The sequence below is a fragment of the Dunckerocampus dactyliophorus genome, chromosome 17 (assembly GCF_027744805.1).
Source record: "Dunckerocampus dactyliophorus isolate RoL2022-P2 chromosome 17, RoL_Ddac_1.1, whole genome shotgun sequence".
Classification (NCBI taxonomy): domain Eukaryota; kingdom Metazoa; phylum Chordata; class Actinopteri; order Syngnathiformes; family Syngnathidae; genus Dunckerocampus; species Dunckerocampus dactyliophorus.
The window spans coordinates 5,543,169-5,565,526 of NC_072835.1; the positions used below are offsets into that span (position 1 = coordinate 5,543,169).

The following is a 22,358-nucleotide window of genomic DNA, read 5'->3' on the forward strand; positions in this document are numbered from 1 at the left end:
AAAAACGTTTGGCAGGGAATATTGGTTAGAGGAAGTGAAGGCAGGTTGTATTTAAAACCCGTTCCTGAACAGAAGGTAGCCAAATGCACCAAAAGGTTATTTGCCTTGCAATTACAGGTAAGTGAGCAAGAAGAAGCGTTTTACTATATCTCTTTTTCCATCCAGCTGGTGGCGGCAATGCGTCCCTGAGCCAGGCAAGAAGAAAAAGAAGAAGAAGAAGAAGGAAAAAGAAGAAGAAGAAAAAGAAGCAGCAATCAAGACGTACGGAATCAACAATAAAATAAAATGCTACATATGAAATAATAAATAATACAATAAAGTGATAAAGAGTACAGCATGGTAGTGACGTAGAAGTAGTCACTAAATTTGGCTAAGATGTTGATTTTGGGGCACAGGCGTCGTAAACATAATAGCGTATCTGGTCATTGAGTGACATGAGAACGAACCAATTATATTCCACGGAATCGCCTCGCGTTATTTCCGGATGAGATGTTTCACCTCCGGTCTTCGTCTCCTCTGTGTTAGCCCATTAGTTCGTAGCCGACATTTACAACTTTCTTTTAAAAAATCGACTTTGGAGGCGACTGAGGGCTTCTTCAGGAAGAAGGATGTGAGTAAAAACGCGGAGGAAGCTTCGCGCTGCTGTGGCTTTTGTTTCAGTCCGCCTCAATGACTCCAAAACAACATGGAAACAAAAAGAGTAGACATCCCGTCTGGCTTACTGGACGATCTCTGCAGGTGACTGACTGGATGCTTCTTCTTATCTCTTTCTTGTCACCTTTTGCTTTTAAACATCATCCAAACCAAATCTTCAACAGGTTCACCTTGCAAAGACGGACGCATTTGTTGTTGTTTTTGCCTGCCGAGGTTGCACTGAATGTTCGTGTATAAATGTACTGAAAATCAATTTGAAGGAAATGTCAATCCACTCAACCGAAAAGCGGAAATGTTGCTTCAGTTGATGTAGAGGTGGTATTCATTCATGGGTGTCCAAAGAGCTCGTTTTTTTTTTGTAAAAGTGAACCTATTGTTAAGAAGATATATTATGGGATATTACACTAATTTGCGTTGTTACCTATTACACAAAGCTAAGATGTTGATGTTTTATTTAGATAACCTAGCATGTAATATATTCCAAATATTGAGAAGTGTTTCTCACAGGACTGCAATCTTCCTGTGGCGTTGGGTTGAGGGGTGGAGGTAGCATCATCTACTTTGCATAATTGGCCATGACACAAAACTTTGGACTGAGTGGAGATTTTCAAAAAACTCAAACCTGGTGTTTGTTTGTGGACGGGTAAAACTGACCCTTTTGGCTGGTGTCAAAAAAAATGTGTGACATTATCTCACATTTTTAGACCTTGTTTAACAGCAGAACATGAAGCTGATGAGTCGTTATAGTGTTAACGTCATTTCGTGCAGCGGTAGACGTGCATTCAGGATGTCTCCTGGGATGTATGTAAGTGTGTGCCGATTTTAAAGTTAACGTAAACATCGCTGTACATGTAATATATCACTATATTGATCAGATTACATGTTATAACGTGCGACTCAGTCAGTCGTGGTGTGTGCGTATGAGTTGTGTTAAGAAGCAGAGTTGCAATGCCATCTACTGTATAGAGTTGTAATGCCAAGCTACACAGACAGTCCCATTATAACGTGTTTGTGAGCAAGCGAGCAAATATTCGTCAATGAAATGCCTACGAGAAAGAAAAAACACAATGTACTTTAGTGCCGTTTGCCGTGAACTAGGCCTGTCGTGATAATCACTAAATTGATAAACCTCACAATAAATAAAACCAAACTCGATCATTTTGCCGACCGTGATAAATTGACATGTGCATCCGTCTTTGTTTAGCGCTAGCACACACAGAGTGCTGCAAGCGAGTGTCGTGAGGAGTAAGAAGCAAGCAAACGCGAATGGGTGATTCTCCTGAACGGGCTACCAGCGAACGAGAGCATTTACAGCCGTACTAGCGTCGGTGCAGTGACTCTCGAGGGTCACAATGCACAGACTACAGTGATTTGAAGCCATGTGAAATATACTGCTAACGTATCACAGAGCTTTGTGATATACTCAACAAAAATATAAACACAACACTTTTGTTTTTGCTGTCATTTTTCATGAGCTCAACTGAAAGACCTAAAACCTTTTTGTATGTACACAAAAGGCCTGCCTATCTCAAATATTGTACACATCTGTTAGTAAGCATTCATCATTCATGATTCATAATCTATCCATGTCATGTGTGTGGCATATCAAGATGCCGATGAGACAGCATTATTATTGCACAAGTCTGTCTTCGATTGTCCACAATAAAAGGCCACTGCAAAATGTGCAGTTTAACTGTATTGGGCATGGCCCGGAGGGGTCAGAAAACCAGTCAGTATCTGCTATGACCACCATTTGTCTCTAATACCGTGTACGCCAATCCAGAGCATCCCAAACATACTCAATGGGTGACATGTCGGCTGAATATGATGGCCATGCAAGCAATGGGATGTTTTCAGTTTCCAGGAATTGTGTACAGATCCTTGCAACATGGGGCCGTGCATTATCATGCTGCAACATGAGGTGGTGCTTGTGGATGAATGACAACAATAGGCCTCGGGCTCTCGTCACAGTATCTCTGTGTATTCAAAATGCTATCAATACAGTAAAATGTATTGTGGATGGAGTGGCCCACGGTGGCAGTGGGGTCGTGGCATGGGCAGGTGCGTATCTTATGGACAACAAACACAAGTGTGTTCTATTGATGGCATTTTGAAGATAGCGAGCATGTTTGGGATGCTCTGTATCGGTGTATACGGTATTTGAGGCAAGTGGTGGTCACACCAGATACTTACTGGTTTTCTGACCCCTCTGGACCACCCCCGTCAAAACAGTTAAACTTCACATTTTGGAGTGGCCTTTTATTGTGGCCAACCTAAGACACACCTGTGAAATAATCATGCTGTGTCATCAGCATCGTGATATGCCACACCAGTGAGGTGGATAGATTACGAATCATGAATGATGAATGCTCACTAACACAGATTTGTGAACAATATAGGCCTTTTGTGTTCATCGAAAACGTTTTACATCTTTGAGTTCAGTTCATGAAAAAGGGGCGCAAAAACAAAAGTGTTGCGTTTCTATTTTTGTTGAGTACAGGTGAAAAAGCCTATTAGTAGGACAAATATTGATCTTTGCTTTTTTCCCCCATTTGTACTTATGTTTTTTTAAATTTGCCAAATATTTCAACTTTCTTCTTAAATAATCTTAATAACCTTTCTTTTCATAATATTTGACTTTATTTATCACATTTTCCCCAATGTAATTTTCCCAAAATTACAGCTTTGTTTTGTTGTTTGTTTTTCATAATATTTTTTCCTTTTAGTATTTCAACCCTATGCTACTAACATGAAATTTAGTATGTATGTTCTCGTAAAATTTTGAAGTTTTTTCTCATTAGAATGTGACTTTTTTTCTCTCAATATTTTGACTTTATTCTTGTAAAATTCCAGTTGCTTTTTTTTCATTCTCTGCTCTTGTTTTGTTTTAAATTTTTTAAATTTCAACTTTCTTCTTGCAGATTTTCCTCTTGTAATTACGACTTTCTTCCCATAATATTTTCACTTTATTCACGTAACTTTATGACTTTATTCCAAAAATTACAACTTTATTAATTGTTTTCTTTGTTTCTCATAATATTACGACTTTAAAACATTTTTTCTTTAATATTTCAACTTTATGCTACTAAAATGATGCTATTTTTCCTCATAATATTACAACATTGTTCTCGTTCTCGTTAGACTACAACTTTTTTTAATCTTAAAATTTTTACTTTATTCTTTTAAAATTTTTGCTGGTTTTTTTTTTGAATAGTTTTCTTGTTAAATTCTGTTTTTAGAATGTGCCACGGGCCTATAAAAAAACAGCCACGGGCTTCACTTTGGACGCCCCTGGCCCATGTCGACGTGAGTCAGCCAATCAGACTGTGGCAGTCGACGAAAATGGTTTTCCGCAATTAATTAGTGTCCTTTTGTCTCTGTAGTCGCTTCATCCTGCACATTCCCAGTGAGGAACGGGACAACGCTATCCGGGTGTGCTTCCAGATTGAGCTGGCACACTGGTTTTACCTGGACTTCTGCATACCCAACACACCGAATGCCCCTCACTGTGGCATCAGAGACTTCGCCAAAGCTGATATCCTTTCCCGCTATTAGTGACATATACTGGTGCGGCATTCCTCAGGCTTAAGCATCCTTCCTGTATCCCACGGGACCTTTGTGTGCTGAACACAGGTCACAGTGTTAAAGTACTTAGAATATTTAGTGGCTTCTCAACATGGAAAAACATTTTTTTGTAAATGAAAAGTCCTTTTTCATTTGAGCTGGGAGGGGGCGATACTGCAGATTTTGGTATACAGCTGTTGCCGATACCGATACTTTTTACGCGAAAATTTTCAAGCTCATTTAATGATTTAAATCTCTTTTTGCCTTTTAATAGAATATTTATAAGTGATGCTCACCAATCACTATCGGCCGATTTTGCGTGTGGTGGCATACTCACAACAACGTGTCTGCCGTATGGAACTTATATGCCATTTGTGATGAATGATATAAAGTTTGCATCCTGCAACACATGCCACGAAAAAATCCACTTGGCATTGTCCCCTAATTTGAGCCACTCTTATCATCTAGGTCTATCGTCTAGATCTGGAATGGGCAAACTGCAGCCCGCGGGCCACATCAGGCCCGCCAAGCATCGTAATCCGGCCCACCAGGCATTTCCAAATTATTTTTTTTACATCGAAACTGTAGCCAGCGACATGACTTTATGCTGCTCTTGTACCCATGCCAAAAAAAACACCCATATGTGCCACAAGGCATGCTGGGTAGCTTTTGGTATACTCTTTCTCCCAACACTTTGCTGTGTTTGGCACTTTTTTGCTTGATTGCAAAATATGTTGAGGAGGTCTTCAGAGAAGGAAATAAGGAGGTGTTAACAGCTCTTGATATCTCATGGTTTATTGTTCATACTTCATATTGTTGTTGCAGCTGGGCGACCCAGCATGTCTTGCGGGCATTGGGAACTAACAGTTTTAAGTTACCGTTTACCGCTTGGTTGTTGTTTATCATCCACTTAGTAGTAGTAGTAGTTGATTTCTTTGATGCGTTAACTTGCTGTGGATGTGTTGTGTTTTTGTTTTGTTGCACCGTAAGCACATAAGCTGTTCTGTTTGATGACCACCTATATATAGATGGCCCCTCCGCTAAATTTTTTAACCCAATGTGGCCCTTGAGTCAAAAAGTTTGCACACCCCTGGTCTAGATAAAAAAAAAACAAATACTGATAACAATGCACAGTCTACTTTAAATTACTTTAGTTTAGAAAAGGCTTCCTTTTTTCTTGACAGCTACAAACTTTTCCAGCACTGTCCATTCCTGTTGCCAAACGGAGAAGATGTGCAGAAAGTCCTGGAGCAGTGGAAGGAGTACAAGATGGGTGTTCCTACTTACGGGGCAATCATTCTTGATGAGTCATTAGAAAATGTGAGTTTTGCATGCTACAATATTAGAAATGGATTTGAATATGTCATCACTAGCAGTGACTCTGGGCTGGAACCCTCAAGTTCTTTTACGAGTGTGCACTATTATTAGGTAGCCAAACAACAATTATTTTATTGTTCTTTTTGAATTGCCACCTTTTTAGAGTACACAGTGGCTTATTGAAACACCCATTAAAATGAAGAAAACCGTGTTATCCAGTTGACCACACCACGGCTAAGTCTAACACTTGGCTATTATCATGTAGCATGCTCCTCCGCTACCCCAGGTGTGTCCAAAGTGCGGCCCATGGGCCATTTTTTTTTGGGGCACATTCTACAAATATAATTTAACAAGAAAACAATTAAAAAAAAAAACAGAAACAAAAGAGCAGGAATTTTACAAGAATAAAGTCAAAATATTAAGAGAAAAAAGTTGTAATCTAATGTCGAAAAGTCATAATTTTATAAGAATAACATCATAATATTATGAGAAAAAATACTGTGATTTTAGTAGCATAAAGTTGAAATATTTAGAAAAAATAATTTATTTTTATTCGTATATGAGAAAGAAAACGATGAATAAAGTTGTAATTTTTGGAAAATTAGGTTGTGGAAAAAGTTATAATGTTACTAAAGTCAAGTGAAAATATGGGAATAAAGTCATAATTGCGAGAAGGGAATTTGCAAGTCGAAATTGTTGAAAAATTTTAAATAAAATAACAGCAAAAATGGAAATAAAAACAGCTGTAATTTTACAAGAATAAACTTGTAATATTATGAGGAAAAATAATGTCATTTTAGTAGCATACCATACATAGTCTCTCCAACGTGTCCTGGGTCTTCCCCAAGGCCTTCTACCGGTTGGACTTACCCTGAACACCTCCCCAGGGAGGCGTCCGGGAGGTATCCTGACCAGACGCCGAAGCCACCTCATCTGGCTCCTCTCAATGCGCAGGAGCAGCGGTTCTACTCCGAGTCTCTCCCGGATGAGAGTGCTTCTCACCTTATCTTAAGGGAGAGCCCAGCCACCCTACGGAGAAAACTTATTTCGGCCACTTGTACCCACGATATTGTCCTTTCGGTCACTACCCAAATCTCATGACCATAGGTGAGGGTAGGAACGTAGATCGACCGGCAAATTGAGAGCTCTGCCTTTCGGCTTTGCTCCCTCTTCACCACAACAGACCGATGTAGAGTCCGCATCACTGCAGACGCCGCACCACTTCGCATGTCGATCTCGCGTTCCATCCTTCCCTCACTCGTGAACAAGACCCCGAGGTACCTAAACTCCTCCACTTGGGGCAGGATCTCGTCCCTGACCTGGAGATGGCACTCCACCCTTTTCTGGGCGAGAACCATGGACTCGGACCTGAAGGTGCTGATTCTCATCCTGGCCACTTCACACTCAGCTTCGAACCGATCCAGTGAAAGTTGAAGTTCACGGCTCGATGAAGCCAGCAGGATCACATCATCTGCAAAAAGCAGAGACTCAATCCTGCAGCCACCAAACCGGAACCCCTCAATGCCCTTGCTGCGCCTAGAAATTCTGTCCATAAAAATAATGAACAGAATTGGTGACAAATGGCAGCCCTGGTGGAGTCCAACCCTCACTGGAGACGGGTCCGACTTATTGCCGGCAATGCGAACCAAACTCTGACACCGGTCATACAGGGAACGAACAGCCTGAATTAGCTGGTCCGATACCCCATAGTCCCGGAGTACTTCCCACAGAATTCCTCGAGGAACACGGTCGAATGCCTTCTCCAAGTCCACAAAACACATGACTGGTTGGGCAAACTCCCATGCGCCCTGCTGAGAGTGTAGGGCTGGTCCACAGTTCCACGACCAGGACGAAAACCACACTACTCCTGAATCCGAGATTCAACTATCCGGCGGATCTTTCTCTCCAGAACCCCTGAATAGACCTTATCAGGGAGGCTGAGGAGTGTGATTCCACGATAGTTGGAACACACCTTCCGGTCCCCCTTCTTAAAAAGGGGGACCACCACCCCAGTCTGCCAATCCAGAGGTACTGCCCCCGATGTCCACGCGATGCTGCAGAATCATGTCAACCAAGACACGCCTACAGCATCCATGGCCTTCAGGAACTCCGGGCGGATCTCATCCACCCCCGGGGCCCTGCCACCGAGGAGCTTTTTGATAACCTCAGCAACCTCAGCCCCAGAGATAGGAGAGCCCACCGTGGAGTCCCCAGGCTCTGCTTCTTCATAGGAAGACGTGTCGGTGGGATTGTGGAGGTCTTCAAAGTAATCTTTCCACCAATCCACAACATCCCGAGTCGAGGTCAGCAGCACACCATCCCCACCATACACCGTGTTGACTGTGCAATGCTTCCCCCTCTTGAGATGCCGAATGGTGGTCATAATATTCACGTTGCGTTAACAGATGCCTATTTAGCCGGTTGTTCTCCATTTTATTGTTATTACTATAATTTACCTTTCAATATGAAATGTCTGTTCTTGGTCTCTGATTTAATAAAATACATTTTCCCTCAAAAATGCGACTTATATATTTTTTTTTCTTCCTCATTGTGCATTTTTGGCTGGTGCGATTTATACTCCAGAGCAATTTATAGTCCGGAAAATACGGTACTGTATAAGCCACACCTGACTATAAGTCGCAGGACCAGCCAAACGATGAAAAAAAAGTGCGACTTACAGTCCAGGCAATACGGTATACGTCTGAATCATACAGTAGACCCTACTTATCGCGACGCTCCTCAGATTGGCAGACTGACGTCGACATAAGCGATTATCAACATAATCGAACAGTGAAACTAGCCACTTGCTTGCACATTTACTTGGGCCAGAGACATAAAGAGAATAAAGGCATTTTCAACCTACGACAGTCTGTTGACATGGTTTTCCTCCATTCTTGCATATTTTTAAATTGTGATTCTTGTATTTTCATGTGATATTTTATACTATTATTTAACAGAGCTACATCTTTCAGGCACTCCTTGTTCAGGGATACCTTGCAAAGTCAGGCTGGGGCTTTCCCAAAGGGAAAGTGAATGAGGACGAAGCACCACATGATTGCGCTGTTCGTGAAGTGAGTCGCATCTTTACTTGCCGTCTCTGAGCAACTGAAAAGCACTTGGCAATAGCTTATACACTGTACTGTGTCTTTTCTAGGTGTTGGAGGAGACAGGCTTTGACATCAAGAATCGTATTTGTAAAGATATGTACATTGAGCAGAAAATTACTGACCAGCTGGTGCGGCTATACATCATACCAGGAGTATCCAAGGATACAAAGTTTAACCCCAAAACTAGAAAGGAAATACGGGTATGGGATCATTTCACTCAGTAAAATGTCTTTTTCACTGCTGAAAAATAATCCTTAATTTTCTTCTGCCTCTTCTGTAGAACATTGAATGGTTCCCGCTTGAGAAGCTGCCATGTCACAGGAACGACATGACTCCAAAGTCCAAGCTTGGACTGGCCCCCAATAGATTTTTTATGGCCATTCCATTCATAAGGTGAGTGGAGAAAGTGATTGTTCTGGTTTAGTATTAATGGATCCATAATTAGTAAAATATATTTCACCTTGCGCTTCGACTTTTGCGGCTTCAATCTATCATTGGTTTTTCACAAATATATACATTTTCAAAAATCATTGCTCTTTGTGGTTGACTACGGCTTATTATGAATTAGAACATATGCATATAATTGTGTGTGTTGTTGGCCTAAATTAAGCATTTTCAAAGGTAAAAATGGCTAAACGAAGTAAAATAGAAATGTAAGGCATTCACAAGACATGCTGTGCTCACGCATTCAAAGACAAAGTCCTGGTTACGCATACTGTATGTATATAGCATCGTTATCATCATCAAACAAGTTGCAGTATTTTCACAGGTTAGTGGTGGAACTGTGGGTGGGTGTGTGTGTAATTATAATGTACAAGTAGGTCAGTATTACTAGTTGTGTAGTAAGTTCACCAAATGAAACAAACCGTAGGCTAGGGGTAAATATTTGTAGTAATGATATGTCGTATTCTACACTGGTCACTAGGTGTGAGTAATGTTACACTGATGACAGTAGCCACCACAGGAAGTACTTTACAGAACAGGAAATTTTAAAAATACCCAACAATTTTCTCTTATGTCTACTACATTGGGTAAAGTTGACTATAGAGCGGTGTTACTTCATGTCTAGAGGGCTATAAAAAACATATTTGGAAGGTGGTAAACAGGTTTTCAATACTAATGAGGAGAAGCGGCATAGAAAATGGATGGATGGATATTAGGCAACTCAAAGAAAAACAAAAATATTCCCATCTCACTACTTTATTTTCATTTTTTAAAGTCAGAATGATGAACAAACAACACAAACTTTACAAATAAATATTTCTGGCATTTCCAAAAATAAGTCAGTTACCAGTATAGCCACCCTTCTTTTCAATAGTACGGAAAAGCCTTGCATCCATGGAGTCTGTTCAGAGAGGTGTACCTTTTTTCTTCTCTTTTCACTTTTCTTCACTATAAATCTTACGTTTAAGGGCCCACAAGTACTCAATAGGATTTAGGTCAGGTGAGCAAGGAGGTCATGTCATTATTTTTAAGACCTTTTTAAGTCCTATCCGCACAGTGGAGTACTTTGATGCATGAGGTGGAGCATTGTCCGGCATAAAAATCATGGTCTTCTTGAAAGATGCACACTTTTTCCTGTACCACTGTGTGAAAAAAAGTGGCAGTAGGTTTGGGAGTTGAGTGAACAAATACAGTGCAGTCCAGCCTTTGGCTTGCACATTCCCCGTGATGTGTATTGCTGCTGGCTTTGCTGCGGTAATTGTGACAATTTGTTGTGGATTTTATTTCATATTGGAGAATTTATTACCCAGTTGTCATTTTATTGATATTATTGAAGTATTTAAATTACTATTCAGTTCAGCTTGCATGTCACCAAATTCCAAAAACGTTCAAAAATATTTTCCTTTTAAAAACTACTGGTTCGAGCTCCGTTTAAGCGTCAGCACTGTTTCAAAAGTACTGATTTGGCACATATTCACCACTTGTAACTACTGTTTGTAGTGTTCCCAATATGGATGTACACTCTTTAAAATGGAATGAGTTGTGGCAGTCTTTAATAAAAATGAAATCCTGGGGTATTTTGATGGGTATAACTTACTTGTTAGTATAAAGCCACATTGTTCAATTACAAGGTCAACATCTTTTTGAGAATGCATTGTAATACTAATGAGTGTTTAAGGTGAAAAATGAATATGACTAACTGTAAAAGTGTTTAAAGGTTTAGGTACACCTCATCCCCAATGCCGCCAACCGTTTTTCATCCACATCTCATGACATGGCCTCCTTTATTTGAACTTAAAGATTCAACTTAAAATTGTTCCTCACAAATAATGTTTGGCAATTAACGGCCCACTTGCTGCTTCTTCCGTCCAGGCCCCTGAGGGAGTGGATCGCGAGGTTGAAAGGTGAGACTCCAGACAGCGATGAAGACTTGGCAACAAATGGCACCACTCCAGGCAAGCCATCAGAAAATGCTGGGTAAATAACCTCATCGCTTTTCATCTTCTCAGGGCATTGAATTGATTGCACCTGGGGTCTCATATATAAAAATGTGAGTGAAATTCTGTCTAAAAGTCTCCGTATGTAAGAAACCCAAAATGTGCATATGGACAAAAATATCCACAGTTATAAAAAGTGGCGTACGCGCACATTCACGCAATTTGTGGTTCATACCTTGAGTAGAAGTGTGCGTACGCAACTCCGCCTCAAGTTATGCCCTTTCCACACCTCCACTTCGCCATTGAAGGTCAATGCAAGGTGACGTTCATGAATGTGGCGTCCACATTTAAATAGCCTTCATTGCAATGTTACGATGGCCGCTGTCATTCGGAATCACAGCTGGTGGGAAGACGATGAGGATGAAGAAGTAGACTTTCTCAGGAATGGAGGTGTAAATACTGGAAAAAGTAGACTACAGTGTTCCCTCGCTGCACCGTGGTTCACCTTACAACGTATGAACGCGCATTGTGTTGTGCGTCCTTATTGGCTAAGGGACAACCCACCCATTGTGTTCTGCGTTTCTATTGTCAATCTCCTTCTTGCCAGCCCGCATGGCCGTATTTCCTGTTGTGTTTATCGCTAGCAAACCACTTGCCTTGCAGTGTGACTTGCAAGTTTTGTCCCCGACAAAATCGACAATGCCGACGAAAGAAGTTACGTGTCTGTAGGGCGCCATTACGGAATAAATGAATCTTCGGTTCGAGGAGGAGGACTGCAATAGGAGGAGTACTGCAGCAATATGTTTTAACAGGGATACAAAAACGCTACAGCTTAGCGGCGCCAGGACAAAAGGCATGGTCATATGAGTGAAATACACGCGAGTCACTTAATGATTTCTTGTGTCCAACCTTGTAGGTTGATCATTAAAGTTCAAACGAAGAGTTCAACTTTGAGAGTGTTTAAACAAGAGAAAATATTACTTACTGCCTGTCTGAGAAATGTGTATCAAGTATTTGGTGAGGGGTTTTACAGCCTACCGCTACCGATTTCACTTATTGCGGGCTACTTTGGGAACCTATCGCCCGCGTTAAATAAGGGAACACTGTATTTGGACAACACAGCAGTGGCATAACGAATAAAACAGAGATTCAGTGAGAGCATGTTGGCTGTCGTTGGTGTGAATAGAGCAGGACGAACTGAGCCACAACTTAAAAAAAAGTGGTCCGATATCAAGGCACACTTTTCCATTTTGCAGTCACCGTATGTTAAAGAGCGCGAACAGTATAGGATATTACATTTGATTGACAAATGATATCCGTCGGTGTCATGTAAAATAGCAACGCTTTCCACAAATGTTTTTAAGTCAGTCACGGCGTGAGGGTTAATGCAATGATGGATAAACATTCATTGTCATCCATTGCATGTTTATTTCAACATATGACTTCACTTCACCACTTAATACTTGTATGTGCGTCGCCTTTTTGCCATGTCGCCAAAAAGTGTGTACACCAAGTACAAACGTGCATACATTCTCAAGTCAGGTTGTGCTTAGATAGATCCCATACCTGTACTTTGCATGGATTCAAGATTCAAGAGAGTTTTATTGTCATATGCATAGTAAAACAGGCAGTTATACTATGCAATGAAAATCTTATTCTGTTCATTCTCCCAAGAAAAGAAAGAAAACACAAGAAAGAATAAGAACATAAGAAACATTAATACCAATAAATTAAGCAACAACAACAGAAGACACATTAATACAAATGAATAATACAAATAAATAAATAAATAAAAGTTCTATGAGTGTGTGCGTGTGTTGCGTGCGACGTGTGTGAGTGCTTCGTTGAGAAGCCTGATGGCCTGTGGGTAAAAGCTGTTTGCCAGCCTTGTGGTCCTGGACTTCAAACTCCTGTAGCGTCAGCCTGACGGTAGGAGTGTGAATAATGAGTGTTGTGGATGTGTGCTGTCCTTGATGAGGTTGTGTGTTCTGCGTAGGACTCTAGATTTATAAATGTCTTGCAGTGAGGGGAGGGCTGCCCCAACAATGTTCTGTGAGGTCTTGATCACCCGCTGGAGTGCCTTCCTATCACGTGTTGTACAGTTACCGTACCAAACAGTGATGGAGGCGGTAAGGACACTTTCGATGGTGCATCTGTAGAAGCAACTCAGGAAAACGGCATACGGCTTTTCGTCCCTGTTTTGTGCATACACAAGCTTTATAGATGAGACCCCTGGACTTTTCAGGTTGTTTTCGTCTCTCATCCGAGCAGGATCAAAGACTAGATAGGACAGTTCTAGTCGCTCAGATTTTCAATTAAAAAAATGATCTACTGTTCATATCTTTTGTTAGGGAATAAACTTTCAAAATCAGCAGGGGATCAAATATGTATTTTCCACACTTTATCATATTAACACTTAGTAGAATTAAAATATGATTAACACATTTTTCAAACAAATTAACCCATTTTTTTTTACCTTCCTTGTTTCTCTCAGGTCAAAGTTCCGGCGCCTCACAGTGAATGAAGTGTTTCTTGGTGACAGTTGTACCAAACAGAAACAGCAGAAGGCCCAGAGTCATCTGAACCACTATGAGCTGAACCAGGTAAGAAAAGACGCCATGGCAACTATCTGGACCAACTCAACTCTTTCTTATGCGTGTTTGCAGAATTTCATTGCCCACACATTGACAGGGATTTGGTATCACTTACTGTAGTTTCAGGACTATAAATCACACTTTTTGTCATGGTTTGGATGGTCCTGCAACTTATTGTCAGGTGCCACTCATATATCAAAATATATATGTTTTAACATGTTTTTCTATGTTAATTCATACTGACTGTGTGTGCAAAGAGTGAATATTACCGGCAACAGCCACGAGATGGCACTCTAAGCTTGGAGTCAGTGGGAGTGGGAGCTTGGTGAACTTGCTTAAGGCCCTGTCACACCTTGACGATTTAGGCAGCGCATGCCTGACGTGATCATTTTGATGGCATACGTTGAACTGTCGACGTTTTTTTTTTTTTTTTCAATTTTGGGCGTATACATAGCGTATTCATAACGAGTTAGACGTATACATGACGTATTAGTAACTTATATAGAACGTTTCTATAACTTATAGACAACTTATACCAACGAATGCGTAGCGTGTTGCCGGTGTTCACAACTTATGCCCAACGCCTGTCACACCTTGACGAATTAGCCAGCTTACGCCAACGTATGAAAAATTTGGCCAATACGCTGGCGTACGTCGAATAAGTTATGTGTAAGTTTTGTATAAGTTAAGAGCACGCTGAAGCTTGCCGACATACATCGTAGTACGTCCAAGTCATCCCAAAATTTTGTGCATGCACAAAAGTTTTTGACGTATGTCAACATATGATTCATACGTCCCGCATACGCGGGCAATAAGTTATGCGATCGTTGAAGCCCGTTCACACACATTATTTGTTACGCACAAGTTGTAATACGTCAACATACCTTGAGACAGAACTGTATCTTCTTGGCAAGCGTTTGGATGAGAGGAGATGGAGGCTGTTGTGTTTGCATTAGCAGATAAGTTTGCACCTTGACCAGTAGAGGACACTGTGACACTGGGAATGGAACCAACTTTTTAAACATTATTATTAGGCGTTAGAAAGGCGTTAGAACCTGCGTCATCTCCATCAGAAAAGCCTTTCCCTCCTGTTGGTTCCATTCCGTGTTTTTGTTATCCAACTCTTAATTCTTAATTGCCCATGGTTTGATGCACTGTTAGTGTAATTTGTAATGCGGGGGTCTCAAACTCAATTTGCCTGGGGGCCGCTGGAGGCAGAGTCTGGGTGAGGCTGGGCCGCAAAAAGGGATGGATGACAGTATGTAAAAGAGATTAATGATAGATTATGAAAAGTGGAATATGGAGAAAGCATACCTTCTTCCCTAGGGTTACAGAAACACGGAAGAAGGAATATGAATATTGAAATATGAATGAAGAAAAGCGGAAACAAGGGAGATAGGAGGAGGGGGGCAGGAAGCGCCAAAGACATCCATGAAGTAACGTACTGTAAAGGTGTGTCAAAATAAAACCCATCTTTGTGTAAGAAATTAAAAGTGCACTGTTACGTAGGTCGGAGTTTCGGAGAAGAACAAACACACAGCAGCTCTCTGAGCGCCGTCGTCAAGAGCCATATACCTCACCGTGATTGGTTCGTTCGGCTCCGCACACGACAAGTGTCATTCATATCAAACTTGCAGGCCACACGAATATTAATTTTTCATATTAAGACGGGGGCCGCGAGTCTGAAACCCTTGTGCTAATGCAAACACAACAGCCTCCATCTCTTCTCATCCAACGCTTGCTTGAAGATCCCCAGCGGTCTCTATCTCCTCTCAGCCAACGCTCGCCAAGAAGATACAGTTTTGTCTCAAGGTATGTTGACGTATTACGACTTGTGCGTAACTTACAAATAACGTGTGTGAATGGGCATCAACGATCGCATAACTTATTGCCCGTGGATGCGGAACGTATGAATCATACGTTGACATACGTCGAAAAGTTTGATTCATGCACCAAATTTTGGGACGACTTGGACGTACTACGACGTATGCCGGCGTGCTTCAGCGTGCTCTTAACATATACAAAACTTAGCCATAACTTATTCAACGTACGCCAGCGTATTGGCCACATTTTTCATATGTTGGCGTAAGCTGGCTAAATCGTCATGGTGTGACAGGGCCTTTACCAGTGACTTGCTTGTTGGACTCGCTGGCTTGTTATGTTAATTCAGCCTGTTCAGCCTCCCAGATATGTTCTTTATGCTATTGAGTTAGCTGAATAACCCTCTGCTACGAAAAGGGGAAACATATTTAAAGAGGACACAGGAGGTGGAAAAGTCAAATAACCAAACATTATGAATGAATAAACTAAAAAAAAGGATAGTCAGGTGAATAGACCATTAGTGTCGGCCCATATTCAAGCCTGCAATATCTGTATCGGGCCGCACGGTGACCTAGTGGTTAGCATGTTGGCCGCACGGTCACAGTCTGGAGATCGGGAAGACCTGGGTTTGATTCTCCCTTGGGCATTTCTGTGTGGAGCGTGGGTTTTCTCTGGTTTCCTCCCACATTCCAAAACATGCATGTTAGGTTAATTGGCGACTCTAAATTGTCCATAGGTATGAATGTGAGTGTGAATGGTTGTTTGTCTATATGTGCCCTGCCATTGGCTGGCGACCAGTCCAGGGTGTTGCTCGAAGTCAGCTGGGATAGTCTCCAGCATGCCCCCGCCCCGCCCCCCGCGACCCTAATAAGGAGAAGCGGTATGGAAAATGGATGGATAGAATATCCGTATCGGATCGGAAGTAAAAAAGTTGTATCGGGACTCCCCTAATACTCGGTACTATACTAAAACGGCATTCATGTATTATTTGCATGTTGGCATTGACTTGGCACTGAATTACCGGTTCTTGTGACAACCAAACATGTAAATAAGATAAACAACATAAAACTATATAGTGACTTCAATAAAAGAATAACGTATAAACCTGTTTTATATGAAATGTATCATTACATTACTTTTGTTGTTTTCTGGTGCTATCTTGAAAATAAAATATAATAAAATAAATTTGACCTGTTGGGGGGGTGTGCCTCTCTAATATAATGGAAGGGGAGAGACTGCTTTGGTCCAATGACAAAAAAATATCAATATGAATGCTAAGCAAACCGTACCTGTGTGTGGGTACTGCAGAACACTTAACGCTCTTTAAAAAGTCTGCTTACAGGATGCTTGCACACTTAACCGTGCTCCCCCTGCTGTTTTTTGGTGCTGTTGGTTTGGTCAGGTGACAGCCAAATAAGACCTGATCAACCGGTTGTGCCATCCCAGTTGATAAAAACCGAGCAGTCTGCATTTTTGGTTTCACCACATAAAACATCACAGAAACTGTTCAGCCAAGTTGTGTCGACGCGTACGTTTTTACTGTGCAGCCTTTGGTCTGATGATGAGGGGTGGGTATCGTTTCCATGTGTCCCAATTCCGGTACCAAATCTGTACTTTTTGAAATGGTACCGGTGCTGAAACGTTGCCGTTCCGGTATTTAAAAAAAGGAAAACATACAAATTTTCTCCAAAAACACTGACTTTTTTTATTTTTACGGAATTTTGTCCCATGCAAGTTGATCTACTTCAATAAGATATAAATACTTCAATAATGCAAAAAATGAGAACTAAATCATATATTCAACAGTCAAATTGCAAAACCAGCAGCAATACACAACACAGACGATGTAGTGCAAAACAAATGGTAAGATTTGGCAAAATTTGAATTCTTACATTCTGCACAATTGGAGCAGAAATTGATAACTGATGCACAATTGTGACGATGTTAGGATAGCGTTACAACGTGTCTGCTAGTGAATCCTACATGCAAGAGTCGTGCATTCATTGAGCAAAATGAAGTTAGGGTGAACAACATGCTTGTCTTGTAATGTTGATGTTCAGAATTCCAGTGTTCATGAAATAATGAAAATAAAAATAAATTAACGAGGACGTGTTGTGTGTTGGTGTGGAGAGCAACAGGGAAACGTGTGTGCGAGATAACATTGAATTGACACTACATTACTTACTAAATGTTACTGTACTTGAGCAATATCCGATAAAAAAGAAACATTTATTTGGTCTCCTGGGCTCTAAGTAAGTGAACACCGTCTTGAAATATAATGTACACGTTGTTGTACATGTAACATATCATATATTGATAAACAGAGTTGTTGCAAAGCCACCAAGTCAGCTCTGGTTGCTTTTTCAGGTTTCTGATTAAATCAAATAAAAGTGAATGTGTTTTATGTGTTTAAACTACATTGGTGTGGATGGACATTTAACACATCAATGAGGAAAATGTGCGTCTTTGAAAGAAGAAGAAGGAAAAAAAATAAAGTCTTGTAGTGAAATTGTTATCCAGGTGTGTGCGATTCTGAGGCATAAAGGCACTTTACCGTTGCTGCGTCTGTTTGTTTCTTAGAGCCAGCACTTAAAAGGCACTGGGAAGAATTCATCCTCTCAAAAGAAAGGAAGCATTGAAAATGGATTCAGCAGCCAGCATATCAAACTATTATCAGTAAGTATATGGCTTTACAAATACTCGGTATTTAACTCTGAATGAATCTTGCTTATCGTTTACTTTGATGCAGAAGGAAGATAAACGGCTTCATCCCAGGAGGCTGCAAGACAGTTTTGAGAAAGGTATGCGTTTTATTTTATTGTATGGACATCTTGCTCTCTTCAGCAACAGACTGTAAAGTAATCCCCGCGCTTCGAATTTCACGCCTCCCGCTATCACAGTTTTTCAAAAATACAGTGTTCCCTCGTTTAGTGCCTTGGATAGGTTCCCAAAATAGCCCACATTAAGTGAAATCTGCGAAGTAGCCAACTATATTTTTGTACAATTACTATATTCAGTCTGTTTTAAGGCTGTAAAACCCCTCACCATACACTTTATACACATTTTCCCACATTTCGGTCTTGTTGAAACACTCTCAAAGTTCAAATTTCGTTTAAATTTTAATGAGCAACATACGAGCTTGGACACAAGAAATTAAGTGACTTACTACTCTGATTGTGGCTTGTCCTGGCGCCGTTAGGCTATAACGTTTTTGCATCCTTGTTAAAACATATTCCTCCTTCCATGAACCGAAGATTCCTTTACAGTATTCCATGCACCCTACAGCCGCGTAACTTCTGCCTTCATTAAGCATGTATGATCACAAGCGATCATACAACACGAAACAGGCAGTCCTGCACGAAGGAGATTGGTTGACAGTGGTCTACAGCCAATCAGAACGCATAACACAATGGGCGGGTTCTCCCATAGCCCATCAGGACCTTTGTGGCTCTATACATACTGAGATGAAGTGAACAGGTCTGGACAAGTCTTCAAATCTCACATGAGTATACAACACCCTCTACTGGTAGCAGTAATAAATACAATAACAGACCCATGCAACATAGTACCGATATATCACTGTAATACACTACAAGGATGCAGAACACAATGCATGTTCATACGCTGTTCAAAAAAAAAAGTGCAAAATTGCACTTAAAAATATCCACGAAAGGTGAACCGCAAGGTAGCGTGGGAACTCTGTATATGAGTTAATTAATCATTTCGTTTTGTGGTTGAATGCGGCCTGTAATTAGTCAAAAACTATGCATATTTAAGCAAATTGTACATATTCATGGCCTAAATTGAACATTTTCAAGCATAAAAAAATGGCCCAATGAACAAAAATACAAATATAAGGTATTCAAAAGACGCGCTATGAAGTGTAATATAGTATCTGTGACTTGTGTGCACTTTTATGAAGCAGGGCCTGGGAAGTGACGTGTGTGACGTCAGCTGTTCACTGCATATGTGTTCTCTGCTTGTTAATAAAGCAATTGAAGCACATCGTGAGTCTCTTTTTAAGCATAAATAGCGGCAGTAGAGTACTATTCTACACTGGTCTCTCAGTGTCAGTAATGATGAGATTGATGAGACAATAGCCAACAGGAAGTACGCTGTCAATGCTAACATGTGAGTCTATCTTATCTAATTTATGTCTAAAGGGTTTATTTTCCATTCTTATGATTACGAGATTGGGTAATACAAATGTAAAGGTGACTATAGGGGTGTTATTTGATGTCTACAGGGCTCTAATAATGGTAGAAACCATATTAAGAATGCCGTAAACAGGTTTTCTATTCTCTAACTACGAAAATATTCCATTTATTAAAATTTAATCCTACTTTATGCACTTACCGAGGTTGCGTCCGGATCAATGACTATACTCTACACTGGTCACTAGGTGTCAGTAATGTTACTGTAATGTTCAGTGAGAGACACATGCGCCACACTTGATTTTTTTCTGTGATCTAACTACCAAAATATTAAATTTATAAATAAGGAATCCTACTTCACGGAAATTCACTTATTAAAGTCGGCTCTGGAACCAATTAACTGCCATGAACGAGGGATTACTGTCAACTTTTACATCTGCAGTGCAGGAAGGACTGCTAACAAACAGTTGTAAATGAATCTCTTTCTCTCTCAAAACCCCTTCTGAGATTTGTGAAACTCTGGTGAGCAACCAAAAGGATCATTTGACCTCTGTGCTTGCCAATAAGGCATTTTCTACTACCTAATGAATGAACCACCTTTTCTATTGCCATCACATACTTATTTACCCATGCAAATTAATTTATAAACTTTATTTCATGTTATGGTTTTACATTCTTTCCCTTTGTTAATATAAAGCTACCAATGAAAATAGTTCATATCATTATAAGGGGGTACACTTCAGGTACAATCAGTGGGGATGAAATAAGTGTAAATGAACTTGTCTTTCCACAGACAGGACTCCATGCAGTTCTCTTAATGGACCACAGACAGCCCACCACAAGGACTCGCAGCACCTGCTGTCATCCAACGCTTTCCTTCATTTTAAGTTTGACAAGGATGCCATAATGAGATGTTTTGACTTCTGATGTGGCGGATGATGAAATGTGATGACCCAGCGAATTCAACTTTGACCCCTAGAAACTCTTTTACACTCCAGTTTTGCTTGTCAGTTTTACATGATGTCACATTGAAAGTCTAACTTCCACTCATCTTCACTGGACCTGGACCTGTCCTGTCAAACATTTCACAGTATGAGCTTTCTAAAGTGAAACGTCACTTTCAGAACCACAGGGAGCATTGATTTCAAAGTTCAAATTGTTCATTGATTTTAAATGGTTGGTAATTCTTTTCTGTCCGTACACGTTGGCTGCTTAGTTAGGAAAAAGTAGGTAGGTACCACTTTTCTAGTAAATATCTTCAGATTTTATCCAGTAATGTAGAATGTAAAGCATTTTATTAAAGTTCCGTTGGTCTTCTTTGGAAAGTTGTCTCAATTCCAGATGATGTATGGAAATCTATAGTAAGCATTAGGGATGTGAGATTGAAACATGACATACTTAACATTTCTTGTTAAACAGTTTTGCAATAATAATTAATTAACCACACTTTAAATGAAAATGAAGTTGATAATTGTGTGTATGCGTGTCTGGTTTCATTGTCTCTCGCCTCCAAGCAGGCAGGAAGAGGGTTCACTCTCTGCATTGGTTCAAACACCTAAACGCTTCATAGAACAACACCGTTTCATAAAACAATGGCGTTCGAACAGAGTGAGACATCTTGTCAGTCATACAGTCGCGTTGTCTCAGTGGGGGACGGCGGGGCCGCTAGCATACACACACACAGAGTAAGCCTTGTGGGGAGCAATGCAAGGTAGAAATTAGGAGGTGAAAAAGGATGATTGCAAAAGAAAATGCCGCAGCCCCTGTGTGGGAATATTCCAGCTTCAAACCGAATGAGCAAGGTGAGCCCATCAACACGGACGAACAGACGGACTTACCTCAAATACAGTATCCACCCAACCCAGTTTTTCCATTTGGGGAAAAAAAACATCAAGATGCAGAAACACCGAGATGTTTGATCGGCAAAGCAAATAAAAACAGAACAGCGCAAAATGGTGTGCATTCACAGATTAATTTACTACATTGCAAAAATAAATGAGCTCTTTAATACAGTTGGAAAGTCAGCATTTCATCTCCAAATGTTTCACAGACATTACGTTTTTCTTGTGCGTAAATACAAAACACAAAGTCCAACTCCAACTCCATCATAAAATCCGGAAAAAAAAAACATTTGGTTTATTCCACTCCTCTTTACAGATACTCTCCAAACAGATGTACTATGGGGGTTATGGTTTATTATAAAATGACGGACTGTTCATATCTCTGTAAGGGATAAATGACAAAATTAGCAGGGCTGTTGACGGCCTTTCACCTTTAATCCAAAAAGCTTCAGTTCTCGAGTTATACAGTAAGTGTTGAGGTTCCCTATTTACAGTATGTCCCTGGTGGGTGTGCCCCCTGGGGGTGGTCATAAGTGTTGTTATTGTTCCTGGTGAACGAGCATCCTGCATAGCAATAGATCATTTGCCTTCCTGGTGGCAAAACAGCTTGTTAGTGGCCACTCTTCCCTTGGAATATGACAATTTTGAGGGAGAGATGTTAGGGTTGGAAGCAGACGACAGGTGACGGTGCAAACCTCCTCCTCTGTTTAGAGAGGGCCTTTTTAGTTTGACATAGATGGCTTCTTTAAAACCAGCGAGCCTCCCTATCCAGAATTTGGACATCATTGTTCTCGTCCCTTCCTTTTGAAATGGTTCTCTGATGTGGCATGTGTTTGTATCGGGTTTGTCGGTTTTTCCAATGTAGGGGTCATTGCACCCCTTACTACACTGGACCACTGAGTTTGCTTTTCAGTATTTTGTCCTT

The 22,358-nt window shown here is 40.7% G+C and overlaps 1 protein-coding gene across 1 annotated transcript; it reads left to right on the top strand.

Moving 5' to 3' along the window:
• The first annotated feature begins 224 nt into the window (after positions 1-224).
• Positions 225-21,406, top strand: dcp2 (decapping mRNA 2). Its single transcript, XM_054758281.1, has 11 exons — positions 225-738; positions 4,038-4,189; positions 5,411-5,538; positions 8,508-8,606; positions 8,690-8,842; positions 8,923-9,035; positions 10,959-11,063; positions 13,518-13,626; positions 18,019-18,114; positions 18,188-18,239; positions 20,386-21,406. Exons 1-11 carry the CDS (start codon positions 686-688, stop codon positions 20,517-20,519), a joined length of 1,194 nt encoding a protein of 397 aa, XP_054614256.1. The 5' UTR covers positions 225-685; the 3' UTR covers positions 20,520-21,406.
• The last annotated feature ends 952 nt before the right edge of the window (positions 21,407-22,358 follow it).